Here is an 18,722-nt window from a genome sequence, read left to right as displayed (position 1 = left end):
AAATCCTGATTTTAAAATTTTCAGTATTCCCAAATTACCCTTTTCAGTTATCGCTTCGTTATTATATATCAAACCTATATCACATATATATCATGAGTATATCTGACAACATTAGTATATCAGAAGTAAATTAATAGTATATTAGAAGTCAATCAGTTCTATATTAGTAAATCATTATTTTACCTGCTTTAACCCTTTGTCTTGTATTTTTTTGATCAATTAGAAATCAGTAGGTATTGGCATGCATGGAAAATGAGAAAAAAATTTGATACTTACTGAAAATGAGAAAGAAAAGTTGATAGGAACGTGAATGTAAATGTCAATGGTGATTTTCGAAATTACTGTGAATGAGAAATCATGTAACAACCGAAATATATATATATATATATTTAAATTATTATTTTTATTTAGTTGTTTTCTTTTATTTTCTCAAAGATAAACCTTTTTGTTTTAGAAAAAGTAAGAGTTTTATTAAACCTTCATCTTTTTATGTTAATCCTTTTTTAAAAAGGATTCATTAGGGTTTGTTATCAGTGAGGTATATCACAATGATATATTTTATATTAAGTATATCTATAATTGATATACTCAATACATGGCATATCGACTGCTTATATTAATTGATATATTTTATCATTGCTATTTATTCTATGTTATTTGTTGATTGGTGAAAGCATTTTCAAGATGTTGTTAATTGTTTCTAATTTAGAGTATTGTTGTACTTTAACCCTAGAATACCATATTTGATTATCCTATTAAAGTAAAATATAATATATCAAAATATGTCATAGGTATATCAACAAAGTAGATAAAAGATAAATCAGCAGCATATCAGATGTATATCAGATACTCATATCATTAGTATATCAAATGTATATCATACATTTACATTTCAAATATATCAAACACTCATATCAGTAGTATATCACATACATATCCAAGTATACCGGAATATCATATCAATAGTATATTGGAAATATATTACATAGAAACTCACATCAGGTATATTAGAATATCATATCAATAGTATATCAGACGTATATTAGACATATACCGTATTTAATAGGTTTTTTGTTCATCATTGGGATTTTTCTTTGCAATTTAGGGTTCAATTTTTTAGAATTCCAAAAATTTCTTACCGTAATTAATATGTTTTTTGTTCATCTTGTTATTCTTTTTATTTTAAATTAATGAAGTGTTTATGTTCTTCATTCTATTATAATATGAAGCATATCAGATGAGTATATCACATTGATATACTACATATAAAATATATTATAGGTACATCAGTGTTATATCTGACATATATCATGACTATATCAGTGATAAATCAATAAATGGTAAATCATATAATCATATAAGAAGTTATATAAGTGGTATATCAATTGTATATACCAACAATTTCAGCATGAAGTCACACGTTATATATACCAACAACATGTAATCACATCAGTTGTTCATTTTGAACCAAAACTTCGATCTCAAAGACAAATTTTTTTTTTTGTAGAACATCATATAATCATATCAGAAGTTTATATATCAATACACATATATCATAGTTATATCCGGAGTATATCACTGATAAATTAGAAGTATATCAAGTACATATCAAATATATATAAGTGGTAAATCAATGATAAATCATATATCAGTACTATATCAAAAATTATATTAGTAGATCAATCAATGATAAATCATATAATCATATAATAGATTATATCAAACGTAAATCAACTATATATTAGATGTATTTCAAATATATATTAGACATATATCAGAGTTATATAAGTGGTAAATCAAACAATAGTAAATAATATAATCATATAAGAAGTTATATCAGTAGATATCATGATTATATTAGAGTTATACCAGTGGAAAATCAGATACATATGAAGTATAATATCACAAATATATCAGTGTTATATCAGTGGTAAATCAATACATGGTAAATCATAGAATTATATAATAAGTTATATGAGTAGATATCATAGTTATTTCAATCCTATATTAGTTGTATATCAATGGTAAATTAAAAGTATATCAAGTATATATCAATGGAAATCAGAGGGAAATAGAATTTCAAACCAGTTGAAAATGGTTGAAAGGGAAGTTACCACGAAATGACATGCATGGAAAATGAGAAAGAAAGGGGTAACTTATTGTGAAGGAGAAATCGAAGGAGAGAGAAAGGAGATGAATGTATAATCAATTAGAAATCAGTAAGAAATCACAGGTAAATAGAAACCTAGAGTTCTTTTGGGCTTCCACCAACGGACCTGTATTTATGGTTTTTTGGGCTGCAGGGCACATTTGGAATTTACATAGTGGGCCTCCGTTTTTTTGCCAAAAAACTGCTATATTTCAAAAACCCAAATCTTGTTGCTATTTTACTTATTTTCCTAATTTTTTTGCCATATCTCAAGTTGCCCCTTTTAATAATAGAAGGACGAAAAATTAATCAAAGTTGGATGTGTCCAAAATGAAAATTTCAAAAGTAAAGGAATAAAAAATATAAATCAAAACCAAAAGTAAAGGGGATCAAAATAGCATTTTAACTATCAGCGATCAGTTGTAATTAGTTTGTAAATACCGTAGATATAAACTGTAGTTAATTTGTAAATAAAAAAGGTTAAGTATTTTTTTACTTGAGTTAGGTACAATCAGTAAGTTGGTTAGGTGTTTTTTTGTACATATAACAGAGAACAAATTATTTTATTCTTAAGATGAATAATACAATGATTTCTTCTCTGGAAATATGGTATCAAAGAACTGAGGAAGTTGTTTTCGCATTCATCTTCAATCGTCAAATTTCTTCCCTTTTTTTGTTCAATCGTCAAATTTCATGGCGTAGTAATTCGAAGACCTGCTCATCAATTTCATGGCTGAGAATCCATTTTTGACGTCGCCAACTCAGGTCGTATCAACTCCGGTCAATCAGAAAACTCATGGTAGGGATGTTTCGAAGGAAATTTCTAACCTATAAACTCAATTAAATCCCTATCTTCTACACCATTCCTTTGGTCCAGGCACTGTTCTTGTCACTCAACATTTAACAGCGGCAAACAATTATAATTCATGGAGCAGAGCGATGTTAATTGCTCTTTAGATTGGTTTTATTGATGGAAAGATCAAGAACCCTGAAGATAGGCTTCTCCATGCTTGGAAGTGTAACAATGATGTTATTTCGTGGATAATGAACTCAGTTTTAAAAGGAAATTGTGGCAAGCTTAGTTTATTCGGATTCTACATCTAACGTGTGACAAGAACTCAAGGATCGTTTTCAACACATCAACGGGCCTAGAATCTATCAATTGGGAAAGGAATTTGTCACCACTTCACAATATACTATGTCAGTAGAAGCATAATACACAAAATTGAAAACAATTTGGCAGGAATTGAAGGAATATCGTCCTTCAAGTATCTGTAATTGTGGCGGATTAAAGAAAACCTTGGAGCATTTTGATTCAAAGTATGTGATGGTTTTCTTAATGGGACTAAACGATTCTTATGCTGGAGTGAGGACACAAATACTGCTGATGGATCTTATTCCACCCATTAATAACGTAGTTTCTCTCATTATTCAAGAGGAGAGTCAAAGATCTGTTCGAATGATGATTTCTTCCCTTTTGGATTCGATCACCCTTGCTGCTACCGAAGTTTCTAAGAAAAGTTCAACAGATGGTTTTCACAAAAAGGAGTATCAACGTCCTCTTTGTACACATTGTGGTCTCAAGGGACACACAATTGATCATTGCTACAAACTTCATGGCTATCCACCTGAATATAAGCCACTGAAGTTTTGCCACATCAAGTCTGGTTGCTTCAGCTTCATTTTCTCCCTCAGTTATAAACCTAATTCTTACCAAGTATCTGCAGCTGTCTCTCCGAATCAGTCAACATTTTTTACTATCATGAGCACCAGTCAATATGGTCAATTGATAGATTTACTAAATTCACACATGTTAGCTAGGAGTGCACATTAGGGTCGGTCCAACTAATCGAAACCGACCGAAATAGGGTCGGTCGGTCAATTTTGAAAATATAGGGGCGGTCGATCGGTCGGAAATTTGTGGGATTGTTGGTCGGTCAAATTGGCTGAAAAAATCCCTTAGAACCGATCGACCCGACGGAATAGGTGTTTAAAAAATTATATTTTATATATATATATAATATATCATAATAATGTTACTATGTTAGGGTTAGGTTTACTATTTTGCAATCAAAGCAGCCGCCTCCCCCAACTTTCAATCTTTCATTTTCATCTCTCTCTCCCTCGTCTTTCTCTCCCTCGACCTCATCTATCTCTCAACCCGAGCCCACATCACCTGTACCAGCCACAGCCACTGCCTCGCTGCCGTCACCACATCGCCCTCACACTCTCTCCCTCCCCCGTCGCGCCGCCCGCCGCCGTGACGCCTCATCACCTGTAGTGACCCAACCCCTACTGCGACCCAGTCCCACAACTGCTAGCCCGTCGTCGGATTTCGCACCTCTCATCAAGGACCTCCATTTTCAAATTGGATTACAGTTCAGAAGAGTAAGTATTTCTATTTTCGAGTGATTTGATGTTCTTTAGTTTACTTCTAAAATTATATTTGTAGATCTGTGTGTTTTCAAAGTTTTTCTATTTTCAAAGTTAGTTTTTGTAGAAGTAATGAAAAAAGTTTTTCTCTTTTTAAGTGATTTCAGTGTGTTATTTAGATTAACTTTATATTTAAACCGATTTCTCATTTCAATTTCTTTAAGTGTGATTTTAGTGTGTTTTCTAATTTACTTTTTATTTAAACTTAGATTAAAGTGTGTTTTTTATTAACTTTTTATTTAAACTGATTTATCATTTCAGTGTTTTTTTTAAAGTGATTTAAGTCTGCTGAAAATACATTAGTTCTTTTAGTTTGGTTGTTCACCTCACTCGTTGACAAAATTGTTATATATTTTGCAGAGTTAATATGAATAAATTGGAACATCCAAGTGGTATGATAGTTGGGGAGAAAGTTGGTACTGTCAACATAGATCTAGAACCAATGGCAGATTGTTCTTTAAGTTCGAAAAGAAGGAAGTGTAAGTAGAATATCGAAAGTATAGTGTGGGATCATTTTGAGAAATTGAAAGGTGATCCTTCTAATCCTCAAGCTAAATGCAAATATTGTAGAAATATGTATGCATGTCATCCTAAGCGTAATGGGATGGGATCTTTAAAATTTCACATAGAAAATTGCAAGAAATACCCTTACCAAAAGATAAGAGATTCTACCAAAAAATAATTAGCTTTCAAAAATCAAGAACTTGTTGGTAGTATTTTGGAATCTGACAAAAAACTTATTTGTGATTCATTTGATTTGGAGAGTTGTAGAAAAGCTTTAGCTGAGTTAATCATTATAGATGAATTGCCTTTTAGGTTTGTGGAGGGTAAGGTAAGGGTTTCCGAAGATTTATCAATAAATCAATAGGTCTTCTTGAGCCTAGATTTGTTGTTCCATCTCCAATGACTGTGGCTATAGATGTTTTTGAGATATATCTTAGTGAGAAACAATGTTTGAAAAACATGTTTAAGACAAAAAATTATAACGTTTCTCTCACTACCGATTGTTGGACTTCTAGACAAAATATAAACTATATGGTATTGACTGCTCATTTCATTGATTCTGATTGGAAATTGCATAAGAGGATTCTTAGTTTTAATCCAATTGAGAATCATAAAGGAGATACCATTGGTAGGACTATTGAGAAAAAATTGGAGGAATGGAGGATTGAAAGATCAATTATGACTTTGACTGTTGACAATGCTAGTTCAAATGACACGGCTGTTGCATATTTTATCAAGAGTTTTAATGAGAGGTTGTTATTTGAGGGCGAATATATGCATGTTAGATGTTGCAAACACATATTAAATCTTATTGTGTGTGATGCTTTGAAGGATCATAATGTTTGCATTAGTAATATTCGCAATGCTGTGAGATTTGTGAGATCTTCTCCTGCATGTGCTTTGAAATTTAGGAAGTGTGCTGAAATTGCTAAGATATCTTATAAGGCTGTTGTTTGTCTTGACATTGCTATAGATGGAACTCGACATATATGACGCTTGATGCAGCTACAAAGTTTGAAAAAGCTTTTAATAGATTAAAAGATGAAAAACCTACTTATGTGAGTAAATTACAACCTAGCAAGGAGGATTGAGCGAATGTTAGGATGTTGGTTAGGTTTTTGAAACTCTTTTATGATGTCACTTTGAAAGTTTATGGATCTTTGTTTACCACATCGAATTTGATTTATCATGAGATTAGCACAGTTCAAAATTGCATACATTTGAATTCAATGAAGCAGGAAAATTCAATTCTTTGTAATATGGCTAAGAGCATGCAGGCTAAATTTGATAAGTATTGGGGGAATAGTGAGAAGACCAATGTTTTGTTGTATATTGCAATCCTATTGGATCCACAGTATAAGTTGAAATTTTTGTCATATTATTTCATCAAGTTAGGACCTGAAATGGCTAAAAGCATGACAGATAATGTGGAGTATGTTTTGAGGTTTCTCTTTGTTAGATATAGTGTGTCTTATAGTAGTGGAAGTGGTAGTGGTAGTACATCAATTGTTGCTCCACATACCAATACTACATACCAATACTACTAGTATGAACTTGGATACAGATTTTGATAAGAGTTATGATTTGTGTTCTAATTACTCAACCAAAGAGACTAAGACTCATAATAACGAGTCGGAGATCGATGTGTACTTGTTAGAATCTATTGCTAACAATGATAATAATTTTGACATATTTCGATGGTGGAAGCAGAATAGTTGTCGATTTGAGATTCTTAGCCAAATTAGTAGAGATATTTTGGCGATTCCAGTCTCCACTGTAGCATCTGAGTCGACTTTCAGTATTGGAGGACGTGTAGTTTACTTTTTCACGTTGTTCATTAGCTCCAAAAATAGTTGAAGCTCTTATATATTCTCAGAATTAGTTAAATTTCAAGTCGGTAGATGTTGATTTTCAAAAATACTTAGATGAAGATTCAATGCTTGAAGAAGGTATTGATTCTACTTTTTTTTTCATTTTTATAAATCTTTTTTCTATTCAATCCTAACATTGTTTATTTTTTTATTTCATCTAATTTTATAGGATTTAGAGTCATTATGGATGACGAAAAGAATATTGAAGACGTTCAAGATCTCATAAAAGTTTTGATATAATAGTTTGTGACTTTGTGGAAGACTAAGACTTGAAGATGTGTTAGACTTTCGTTGGTATTTCTATTTTCTAAGTTGTTAGTACTTTTAGCACTTGAACTTTGGACTCTATTTTGAATATGAACTTGGACTTTGAACTCTATTTTTAATTTGAATATGTTTTGAACTCTATTTTAATTTGAATATGGACTTGGACTACTGTTGATTTTTGAATTTTGATTAGAACTATTTTTTTTATTTTTCATAGATTTTGCATTGTATAAGAAATTAAAATAGATTTTATTTTTTATTAGAATATTTTGAAATTGGACCATCATGAATATTGAATTTTTTGGATAAAAATTATTTTTGATTTTGTATGAAATTTGCATTTGATTAGAAATTGAAATGGAATAAATTTGTTGGTTAAAATTTGGAATAGAAATGGATGGGAAAAAATATAAAAAAATAAGACACTGATTTTAAAAAAAAAAAGTCGGTTTTGACGAAAACCGACTGATCGAACCGACCATTTGGTGGGTCGGTTATATGCTATATATACGGTCGGTCGGTTGGGATTTCGGTCTAAAAATCGACTCGACCGACCGATGTGCACTCTTAACGTTAGCTGTCAAGTCTGAAAACATTACCACTGTATCAAATATCTCTCATGTGACAAGTACATGTTTTTAAGCTCTATCTACTTTTCCGTCAGAATCGATATTTCAGGTTATTGACTCTAGGGCTTCAACTCATATTTGCTACTCCAAAGATTTATTTCATTCCTTACGTCCTGTTTGCACACATCTGTTGTTCTACCGACACTTTCAAAGGTCAATGTTGTGTTTATTGGTGACATATACATTACAGATGGCTTTCAACTTCATGATGTTCTACTTGTCCCTGAGTTCACATACAATTTATTATTAGTTAGTTCTCTGCTTGGTTCTTGAAAATATTCAGTTAAGTTTACTGATTATTCGTGTATTATTGAGGATAAGTCATGGTTGAGGATGATTGGCAAGTCTAGTTGTCTAAACGGGTTGTATTTGCTTTCTCAGCCCAGTCTTGGTTCTGCTAATACCGATTCTATTGTTTTTCACGTTTCTTCTACTATTTGGTATGATCGATTAGGGTATTTATCCCCTAAATGCTTAGTTTCATTAAAAAAGTCTTTGGATTTTATTGGTCAATGTGTTGATCTATGTCATATATGTCCTTTAGCTATGCAGAAATGTCTTTCTTTTGCTTGCAATAATAAAGTTGATGCTTCACTCTTTTATTTACTTCAATGTGATATTTGGGGTCCGTTTCATGTGCCTACATACTTTGGGTATTCTTATTTTATGCCAAGGCCTACCAAGAGCATACCACCTGCATGCATCGGTAACACATCACATAGTACCTCGTCCTTGTATCTTCCAATGACAAAAAGAATTTTCACCTGATTAGTCACCCTGAGTTCACCATAATCATTAAGCCACAGTAGTTTATAAGGTTGTGGGTGGGGTTTAGTATCTAGGCTCAGTCGTGAGACCAAGCTAGAACTTACTGCATTCGTACAATTCCCACTATCAATCACTACACTACAGAGTATGGTTTACACAAGGCAACGTGTATGAAATAAGTTCCCCCTTTGATCCTTTAAGTTATCTTCCCTCATGTGGGTACTGAGAGCCCTCTTAGTGACTAAGGATAAGTATGCAGTATCCTCCACTTCTTTCTCACTCCCTAGGTCATTCATGGACTCATCCCTTTCTCCATCTACCTCACTCGCATCTGTTACTATCTCTCCTTCTTTAAGGATCATGGTTCTCTTATTAGGGCATTCGCGACTTGTATGTCCCACCCCATGACATTTCCAACATTTAAGATCCCGACTCCTACCTGTGGGTGTGTCAGTTTTAGGTTTGGGTTTGGATGTAGTTTCCCCTTTATCTTTAGGTTTTTCACTACCCACCTTAAATTTGGAGTCAGTTGATTTGTCATCCTTTTTCTAAGACGAAGTTGAATTTGAAAAAGGTTTCTCAGTAGCGTACCTCAACTTACGCCTTTGAATTTGCTTTTCAATTTTCATCGAAAGTGCACCAACTCCTCCATATCCTCATACATCTGCAAATCAACACGATCAACCACTTCTATGTTTAACCCATTCATAAATCGTGCCATGGTGTTCTCCTCATTCTCCTCAATGTCTAATCTTTCCATCAATGTTTCCATCTCTTTATAATATTCTTCAACACTCTTGTTTCCTCGGCGAAGAGCTTGAAGTTTTAGTGCACAATCTCTAAAGAAGTGTGGTGGTATGAATCGCCTCCTCATAAGCTCCTTCAGTTCCAACCAAGTTTCCACTCAACTTATTGTCGTCTCCTTCTTCTAGAACACACCTTATCCCATAAAGTCTGTGCATAACTCTTAAAATGCGTAACAAAGATAGTTAACTTTTTCTCTTCTGTGAGATTGTTGCCATAAAATATATGCTCAGCTTCTTGTTCTCATTCTAAATAATCATCCGGGTTGGAAGTGCCATGGAACTTGGCAAATTTAACCTTAATGTTTCCAAAGCCCCGATCTCCATGGTTGTCTTCTCTCCTCCCTTGTTGCCTTCTATTCTGGAAACCTCCTCTTCCTCTCACTCCTCGGCGTTCTCCTCTTCTAGGTATTGTAACATCCGGCTCCTCGTCTTAATCTTCTTGCCCTAAGTCTTCTTCCTCCTTTAAAACTTCTTCAGGCCGCATTCTTCCTTGAGGTCTATCCCTAGCTTGAAGTCTTCGCTCCATCCTATCTAACCTCTCACTGATCATGGTCTCCACATTTTGCATGACTCTTCCAAGGAGTTGTTCTTTTGGTTCCATCCCTTCTACATCTCCATTAGTAGGTCTATCTCCTAAGTTTGACATTGCTGCAAAAGAGAAAAAAAATTAAAGAAAAGTGGACCTCACAATTCACTCCCTTACGTGTTCACTCAATTGACGTGGTTCGCTCGTTTTTACGCTCAAAAGGATGTTCTCTCACAAGGATACAATCTCTCTCAAGTATAGGGTAATGATCCAAGAGTTTGCAACCAAGAAGCTAATGAAGCAAATAAGTAACAATTCAAATAGGAATAACTGTAAAGTGTCAAACTCAAGTAAGAAACAAGTAGAACCCACGAAATAAGAAAACTAAGAATCAAGAACCTAATATTCAAGTTCCAACAAAGTAAAATAGAAAACAATGAAATTAAGATATATGGAATTAAGAATCGAAGACTCAAAATCCAAAAAATTACGCAAGATGAACCAAAAAAAAATAAAGGCAAACAACTAGACAAGAATATTAAGTAAAATTAACAAGGAAACAATGAAAAATTAGGATGCAATGAAACTCATAATTTCTCCCAAAACCCAAAATAAAAATGACAAGATATATCATTCATAATGCTAGAAGTCAAAAAGTTGAGTGATTCGTAAAGCTTGATCTTGTAAATTGATTTGGAATATCAAAAATTTCAACTACTTAACTTCTCGTACTTGCTTCAGTTGCTTCATGATATTCATGAGTAAATCCATAATCAAAGCAGATCATATAAAAAAAAAATTTAACCTGCTTGCTTTCATTAATATTGAGCTACTTGATTCATTTAAGATTAAGCTGCTTGTTTCATTGAGTTGCTTGCTTCGTTCCTTCGATTTCCGTTTTTTTCAAACCTTTTCAACGAAGTCACTGATCTTATTTTCTTTTTTTTTTCTTTTTTTCACTTCACCACCATTACCACCGCCTCCATTTTTTTTCCTAATTGAATCGGCTACTCATAAAAAGTTCTTTTTTTTTAATTCAATTTTAATTGAAGTGCACTGACGCCCAACACCTTTTTTTTTCTTTCACTTCGCCGAGGCTTCAAATCCAAAATTTTCTTCTTCCTTTTTTTTTATCGACTCAAATTGATCCAATCTCCCACGATTTTTTCCTCAACTTTCCACGCTGCTGATCATTTTTTTTCTCCAAATCAAATAATCGGATGAAATCAAGAAATTACAGAACAAGAACCAATTCAAAAATCTCTAAGATACTACTAGACGAAATAAAAAAAATAACAATAACATAGAAATCAAAGACACAGATTTAACAATCTAGAGCCTAAGCTCTGATACCAAATGATATGAAACCATATAAAATTGCAGACAAAAATCCTTCCACCTAAGGAGGACCCCTAACTGTCAATTTCAAAAACCCAAGATCAAATAGAACAATCCCAAAGAAAGATTAGACGAGGATTACCTTGATGATAGAAGACCAAGAGGTAAGGAGAACTAGTTCCCTACTCAAGGTTGAACACTCCACAAGAAGGTTGATCAAACCTAGCTTGAATGTTCCGGGTTTGAAACCTAGATCAAGAATTGCAAAGTTGATGAAGCCTTAGTCATCACGATAAAACTCTCCAAATTCATTCTGTAAAAATTGATCGTTCTGTTCACAAGATTAAATCCCTAATCTCAAAGGAAGCTAAAAGACTATACTACCCCCAATTAAAAGTGACATAGTTAATTTTTAAAAAACACCTAAAAATTGATAAATTCAATGCCCACATCATTGTGCTAAAAATATAAAAGGCCTAAAAATGAGATAGATATCCATTTAAAAAATAATAATAAATAAATAAATAAATAATAACTTTGTTAATACAAAGTTTTGTCATCTTCTTCTCGTGTCTTCATCTGGCTTCATCTTCGTCTCGTATATTCATTTGGCACCATGAATAAAGTTTTTTCCCATCTTTATCCTCTTGATGTCCATTAGTGGAGCTCACTACTGCTTGGATGTGAGAATCAAATGCTAGTTGTAACTGTTTGGCCCTTGAACGAGTGATTGGTCCTAGCGACAAGGCTAATGCATCTTGGTTCATATCATGACTGCTCACGTTTCACTTGGGTATATCTCATAAAGCACAAGTCTGATGCTTTGAATATTGTCCCTCGTTTCTTTAAACTTGTCAAGACTCAAATTTCCAAGACTATTAAAGTGTTTAGATCAGATAATGCACCTAAGTTGCGGTTCACTGATTTTTTTGCATCATGTGGTACTTTGCATCAATTTTCTTGCGTTGAGCGTCCTCAACAAAATTCAGTGCTTCAGTGTAAACATTAACATTTGTTGAATGTTGCACCTGCATTGTTTTTTCATATCGGGTTCCTCTTAGTTTTTGGGGGGACTGCGTCTTATCTTATCAATCGAACCCCTATGTCTTTACTATCACATGTTGCTCCATTCACTATTTTACATCAACAACCTGTTCATTATTCTTTCTTGCAGAGTTTTTTTTTTGTTGTCTTTGCTATGCATCCACATTGGATTCTCATCTGCAAAAGTTTGACCCTCGGGCTACTCCTTGTATTTTCCTTGGGTACCCACTAAGAGTTAAGGGATAAAAATTATATGATATTAAAAAGAAACACAACTTTATCTCTAGGGATGTTGTCTTTCATGAAGAATTATTCACTTTTTACACCATTTCCTCTCATCTTGATGTTCTTGTTGATGATATTTTTGCTGAAACAGTCCTTCCATGTGCTGTTTGACATATCACTTCATGAGCATTCTAGTCCAACCTTTTCTCCTATGGCTGCCCATTACATAGCCCATCTGCTGTCCCTCTTTTAGTAGGCTATGACAATAATAGTGCTGCACAATGATTTCATGGTTCTATTGATTTTCGGGATTCTACTGCTGCTATTAATAAGGCACTTTCTGATGATTTTCAGGACCCTATTGCAGTATTAATCAGGATCCTTCTACTATTGATGTTACTATGGTACCTTTAATAATGATACTAGAGCTGCTTTACCTACAGTATATGATGTTTCCATGCATAATGTTGATGCTGCTACACATAATCGACCTTTATCCAATAGATTGGAGCCTCCTCCTTTATCTGCTCCTACTCCAACCTATAATCCAATAGTTCTTCGTCGGTCTCAGAGGCAACGTCTCCCTCCTACTTTTTTAAAGGATTACCATTGTAATCTTTTACACATCTCACCTACTTTGATGTCTTCTATAGCTCATCCTCTTGACCGCATTTTGTCTTATGGTTTTTCAACTAATCATCGTCATTTCCTGCTCTCTATTTATACTACATTTGAGCCACAATTTTTTCATCAAACTATTCGATTTGATCATTGGAAACAGGCTATGGATGATGAAATTGCAGCTATAGAACGCACCAGTACTTGGAGCTTGATTCCTCTTCCCCCTAATCATCACGCCATTGGTTGCAAATGAATGTATCGAGTAAAATATAACGCAGATGGTTCGGTTGATCGCTACAAGGCTCGCCTTGTTGCTAAGGGTTATAATTAGTTGGAAGGTATTGATTTTCTAGATACATTTTCTCCTGTAGCCAAGATTGTTACTGTGAAGGTTCTTTTAACTTTTTCTGCCTTTTTTACTTGGGCTTTGATTTAAATGGATGTCAATAATGCTTTTTTAAATGGGGATTTGTTTGAAGAAGTCTACATGTCTTTACCATTGGGTTATTACTCTTATTATGCGTCTTCTACTTCTTCGCCTATGGTTTGTCGGTTGAATAAATCTATTTATGCTCTTAAACAAGCATCTCGACGGTGGTTTTTGAAGTTTTCTTCAGCTCTTTTAGCTTTTAGGTTCTCTCAATCTAAGGCATACTATTCTCTCTTTACTCATGGGTCTGGTTCTTCATTTGTGGCTTTAGTTGTTTATGTTGATGACATTTTGTTGACTCGGCCTTCTCCTGATGTTCTTACTTCTGTCAAGGCTCTTTAAGTTCTCATTTTCAGCTAAAAGATTTGGGTCATGCAAAGTACTTTCTTGGGATGGAATTATCTCGTACTTCTCAAGGTATCTATTTATCGCAAAGAAAGTACTGCTCTCAAATATTTGAAGACTCTGTTTCCTTGGTGCCAATCCTGCAATTGTCCCTATGGTGCCCAATCTCAAGCTTTCTACTTCTTCTGGTGTGCCTTTATCGCCCGATGATGTTACTACCTATAGGCGTTTGGTTGGCCATTTGCTTTATCTTCAAATATCTCGTCATGATATTTCTTTCTCAATCCATAACTTTGAGTCAGTTCATCCGATGACCGTACATGGGTCACTTGTAGGCAGTGCATTTTCTGTTACGTTATCTGAAAGGGACCCATTGGCCAAGGTATACTTTTACGGGCATCTTATTCTTTTCAACTTAAGGCCTTTGTTGATGCTAATTAGGGTGCTTGTTTGGATACTTGTCGATCGGTGACATGTTTTTGTATTTTTTTTGGGAGATTCTTTGATTTCATTGAAATCTAAGAAGCCGGCAATGATTTCTCGTTCTTCCGCTGAGGTCGAATATCGTGCTCTTGCTATTGTTTCTAGTAAATTAATTTGGGTGGAACATCTTCTTATTCATTTGCAACTCCACCCGCTTCATCTCTCTTTGGTTTATTGTGATAATCAGGCTGCTGTATCTATTGCTTCCAATCCGACTTTTCATGAACGGACGAAGCACGTCGAGATTGATTGTCACTTTGTTCGTGATCGTATTGTTTCTGGTCTTTGAAGCTTCTCCCTGTTCGATCTACTTCTCAGTTGACTGACATTTTCACTAAGGTTGTGTCATCTTCTGTTTTATGAGATGTTTTGTTCAAGCTAGGTGTTTGTAACCTTCACACGCCACCTTGAGGGGGTATTAGCGATATCAGTGGTAATTAATTTGTAAATAACCTACATATCAGTTGTAGTTAGTTTGTAAATAACCAAGGTTAAGTATTTTTTAGTTGAGTTCAGTTAGTTGGTTAGGTTATTTATTATTATTTTTTTTTTGTAAATATACCGGAGAACAAAATATTTTATTCTTAAGATAATAATACAGTGGTTTCTTCTCTCGAAATATTAATCTATTTTATTTTTGTGCAAAACAGAAATTAAGAGGCTTTAAAACATAAGTTATAACTCAATCTCTAAACCTATTATTTACCGTTTTCAGTAGAATATGTGAAGGTGGAGATTCGAATTCACCATGACTAGGTGCCTTAAATAGTTTAGTTATACTTAAATTGATACATATATTACTTACTTTGACATTAACATTTCATCCTATGGTGTCTTAACTAGTTGAACTATACTTAAATCGATACATGTATTACTTACTTTTACGTTAAAGTTCCATCCTATGTTAAACTGAAAAACCATTTTAATAATTTTTACGAAACATAGTAAATATCAAAAGATGAACCGACACTACAACAATAAGAAACATGCATCGTTTTTAAATCACAAATTTGAGCCACAAAAGTACTTGGAAAATTGTGACCAACCATTAACCCACCACGTTTCACTCCCTACGTGTGTTTCTCCACCTATATATATATATATGCACAAACATGAATCCTACAAAGCCTCCAAAAAAAAAAAACAAAAAAAAAAAACCTATTTTTATTTCTTGAGAGATCATGAGCCAAGAGCAGCCCCGGAAGACCGAGCACCGGCCGGAGCCCATCACGTATGGGGACCTTTTTCCTCTTCAAGGGGAGCTCGCTCACAAGCCCGTCACGCCGGAGGATGCCGCTGCCATTCAGGCCGCTGAATCCGCCGCCCTCGGAAACACCCTCAAGGGCGGTGCCGCTGCCCTTATACAATCCGCCGCCGCAAAGAACCAGATGGCCGGCCTCGTCACCGACGACGACGCCGGCGATGTTGTCTGTGACGGCGTTAGCATTCCGCAGACAGGGACGCCAAGGAACAGAGCTACTGCAGAGTCTGTTGGTAGACAGGTTTTTCTCTTTTTTGTTTTTTCTTCCATCCATTAAGTTGTAACGGGTGAAGACCTATGTTTCTCTTTTAAAAAAAAAAAAGAAAAATAAACATCAATCTTCCAATGATAGTCAGTCTAGAGATCCCCATCAGTAAATTTTACATGTGGAAGGTTTAAACAAGATTGGGGTGATTATTTTGATAATGTGCCCTCTTCACCCTCGTCATTACATCAGTGAATCTATAACTCGATATAAGGAAATAAAGGCTTGAACTCTGTCCAAGCCAAAATCCTATGGACTTTAAGACAACCACTTAAACCTAGGTTTATTGGTGAGTCCATGAGCCTAACTTAATAGGTTAAAGTTGGATCGGATTTGAATTGATCGTTCAAATCATCCTTAAATTAGTCCATATAATAAATTGTTTTTTTTTAAATATTTCTTTTCTATCCCAACCGAGCTGTAGAATTTGTTTCTATTTTAATTTTTTTGTAATTTAATTTTATTAAATTTTACTATATCATGTTTTTATCACTTTTCTTTATTTTATATTTAAAGAAATAGATTGTATTACTATATTAATATTTAAAAAAAATTAGAAGAATGAAAATGATAATAAATAATAGTTGTAAATACTAAATTAATTATATATTAATAATTAATACATATATATATACCATATATAATAATAATAATAATATATGCAATATACAATAATAATATTTGATTATATTGAATTGGACATTTCGTTCCAAATACGGCTCATGGGCCAATTCAATTTCAAATCAATTTCATAATAATAATTATTTTAGTTCTTTTTCTAATTTAGTATTTGTTTTTAAAACTTTTAGAAAATTTATTTCTAATAGACAAAAATTTCCACTAAATATTGTAAAATTTAAGCTATAATTTATAAGAACTAGTATAAATTTGGGTAGGAAATCATATTTTTACCAGCCAAATTATTATATAATGATTTTTTATCACACAAAATTCTGAATCTGCCGCTATGTTGGACATGAACATGTAAGGGTACGACCCAACAAACTCAGACAGTTTCGATTTCGGCATTGTTTCCAATTTCGGCATTGTCGATGATGGATCAGCAAGAGGAGGGAGGCGGGGGTGGCGGAGGAATCACAATTGGGGAAGCATTGGAAGCGACGGCTCTAGCAGTAGGGCAGAAGCCGGTGGAATGGAGTGATGCTGCAGCAATCCAGGCGGCCGAGGTGAGGGCGACTGGGCGGATGAATATAACTCCGGGAGGTGTCGCCGCCACTGCACAGTCGGCCGCCACTTTGAATGCTCGAATAGCTCGGGATGAGGATAAGACCAAACTCGCCGACATTCTAAAGGTACCCCACCATTTTTATTTCTTTTAAATATTAAGAGCTTGTTTGGTAATATTATTATTTCTTCTCATTTATGATTTTTAATAATGGAAAAAAAGTTTACCTAACTGCTAACACCGATGAATCTAAAAATGTTTTTGTTAATGCTTTGAAATAATTGAAAAATAATTTGTTTTACTTTCTTCGAAACTTCTTTACAATTTTCAGAATAAGGAACAAGAACATAAATAGTTGCATTATTCTGGCTATTTGCATAAATTGTTTAGGAGTGTTTAATTAGTAAACATTGGAAAATGGTGTGGGTGTATTTCTATTCTGACCAAAAATGGTCTGTTTTATATTTATCTCTCTAGATTTGACAGTGACCATCTAGTAAAGCAGAAACAGATTAACTAATTAACTAATGCCACATAAAGCATAACTAATTAACTTTTACAGGATCAGTTTTTATCAAGTTTTTAAGTCTACCTAGATTTTACTTAAAATAATAAATTTAAAAAATTAATCACCTGTTACGAGAAAAAAAAAACTCCAGTTGAACCCAAAAAAATGGAAAAGTAGATTATATCTCTAGCATTATATCCATAATATACTTTATATTATGTATATTACTCATATAAGTTATATTTTTATATCGACAATATATTCATATTAGATTATATCGATTATATCATTATACAAGATTAAAATAATAAAAAATAAAATTTTAATTAAAAAAATTGTTTCAAAGTAGATTTTCTTAATCAAACCAAGTTATTGCGTGTGAGTCGTGGGCTCATTCCTCGCACTTGGAAACTTAGTCAAACTAAAAAAACTTATATCATAAATATCAGCAAATGTTTTGCTTACATTTTTAAAACACTTTTTGTTAGGTGTTAGATGTAATACAAAATATGTTATATTCTTAATTCTATTTTATTATCTATATTTATTATTCTATCCTTATTTTATACGGAAGGGTTCTTGTTCCATCTCCATAATAAAATATGTTGATCAAATGTCTACAATATGCCACATGTTCAAAGAACATTATTCCTAGTGATAATAGGGCAATATAGGATGTTTGATTAGAAGATTATTGTAAAATGAGTTGATAATATGAATTACTGTTGGGCGTAGGATGCAAGATCAAAGTTACCAGCGGATAGACCGGCAACACGACGGGATGCGGAAGGGGTCGCTGGAGCCGAGATGAGGAACGACCCGCTTCTCACAACACATCCAACAGGTGTGGCGGCGTCAGTGGCGGCGGCAGCTAGGCTCAACCAGAGCCATCGTAAATTGCCGTGACTATTTATTGTTTTATTTCTTATTTATTTATTTATTTATTAAAAAGAAAGATCTTTCTTTCCTTTACCATGTCTCTTTGGAGTTTTGTTTTGCTTTTCCTTTTCTTTTTAGTGTTCAAATGAAAAAGCTGGCTCTTTTAATTTTGAGGAAAAGTTAT

General features: G+C 33.6%; 1 protein-coding gene and 1 pseudogene across 1 annotated transcript; both read left to right on the top strand.

Annotated features, from left to right (window-relative positions):
• The first annotated feature begins 3,476 nt into the window (after window positions 1–3,476).
• On the top strand, window positions 3,477–7,197 carry LOC148210923 (zinc finger BED domain-containing protein RICESLEEPER 1-like; annotated as a pseudogene).
• Window positions 7,198–15,578: 8,381 nt separating this feature from the next.
• On the top strand, window positions 15,579–18,722 carry LOC111023570 (late embryogenesis abundant protein 31). The gene is made up of 3 exons (XM_088125757.1): window positions 15,579–15,941; window positions 16,955–17,278; window positions 18,395–18,722. The coding sequence occupies exons 1-3, from the start codon at window positions 15,621–15,623 to the stop codon at window positions 18,563–18,565; spliced, it is 816 nt and encodes a 271-aa protein (XP_087981883.1). The 5' UTR covers window positions 15,579–15,620; the 3' UTR covers window positions 18,566–18,722.

This window comes from Momordica charantia, assembly GCF_013281855.1.
Source record: "Momordica charantia cultivar OHB3-1 chromosome 6 unlocalized genomic scaffold, Mcharantia_2.0 BLBB01000006.1, whole genome shotgun sequence".
Lineage (NCBI taxonomy): Eukaryota > Viridiplantae > Streptophyta > Magnoliopsida > Cucurbitales > Cucurbitaceae > Momordica > Momordica charantia.
The sequence above is the reverse complement of the archived record's forward strand: the minus strand, read 5'-3'. Positions and strand labels throughout refer to the sequence as shown.

Coding starts and splice junctions, on each gene's coding strand:
- LOC111023570 (XM_088125757.1), top strand. CDS start 15,621: ATGAGCCAAGAGCAGCCCCGGAAGACCGAGCACCGGCCGGAGCCCATC. Junction 15,942..16,954: donor CAGAGTCTGTTGGTAGACAG/GTTTTTCTCTTT, acceptor TGAACATGTAAG/GGTACGACCCAACAAACTCA. Junction 17,279..18,394: donor AACTCGCCGACATTCTAAAG/GTACCCCACCAT, acceptor TGTTGGGCGTAG/GATGCAAGATCAAAGTTACC.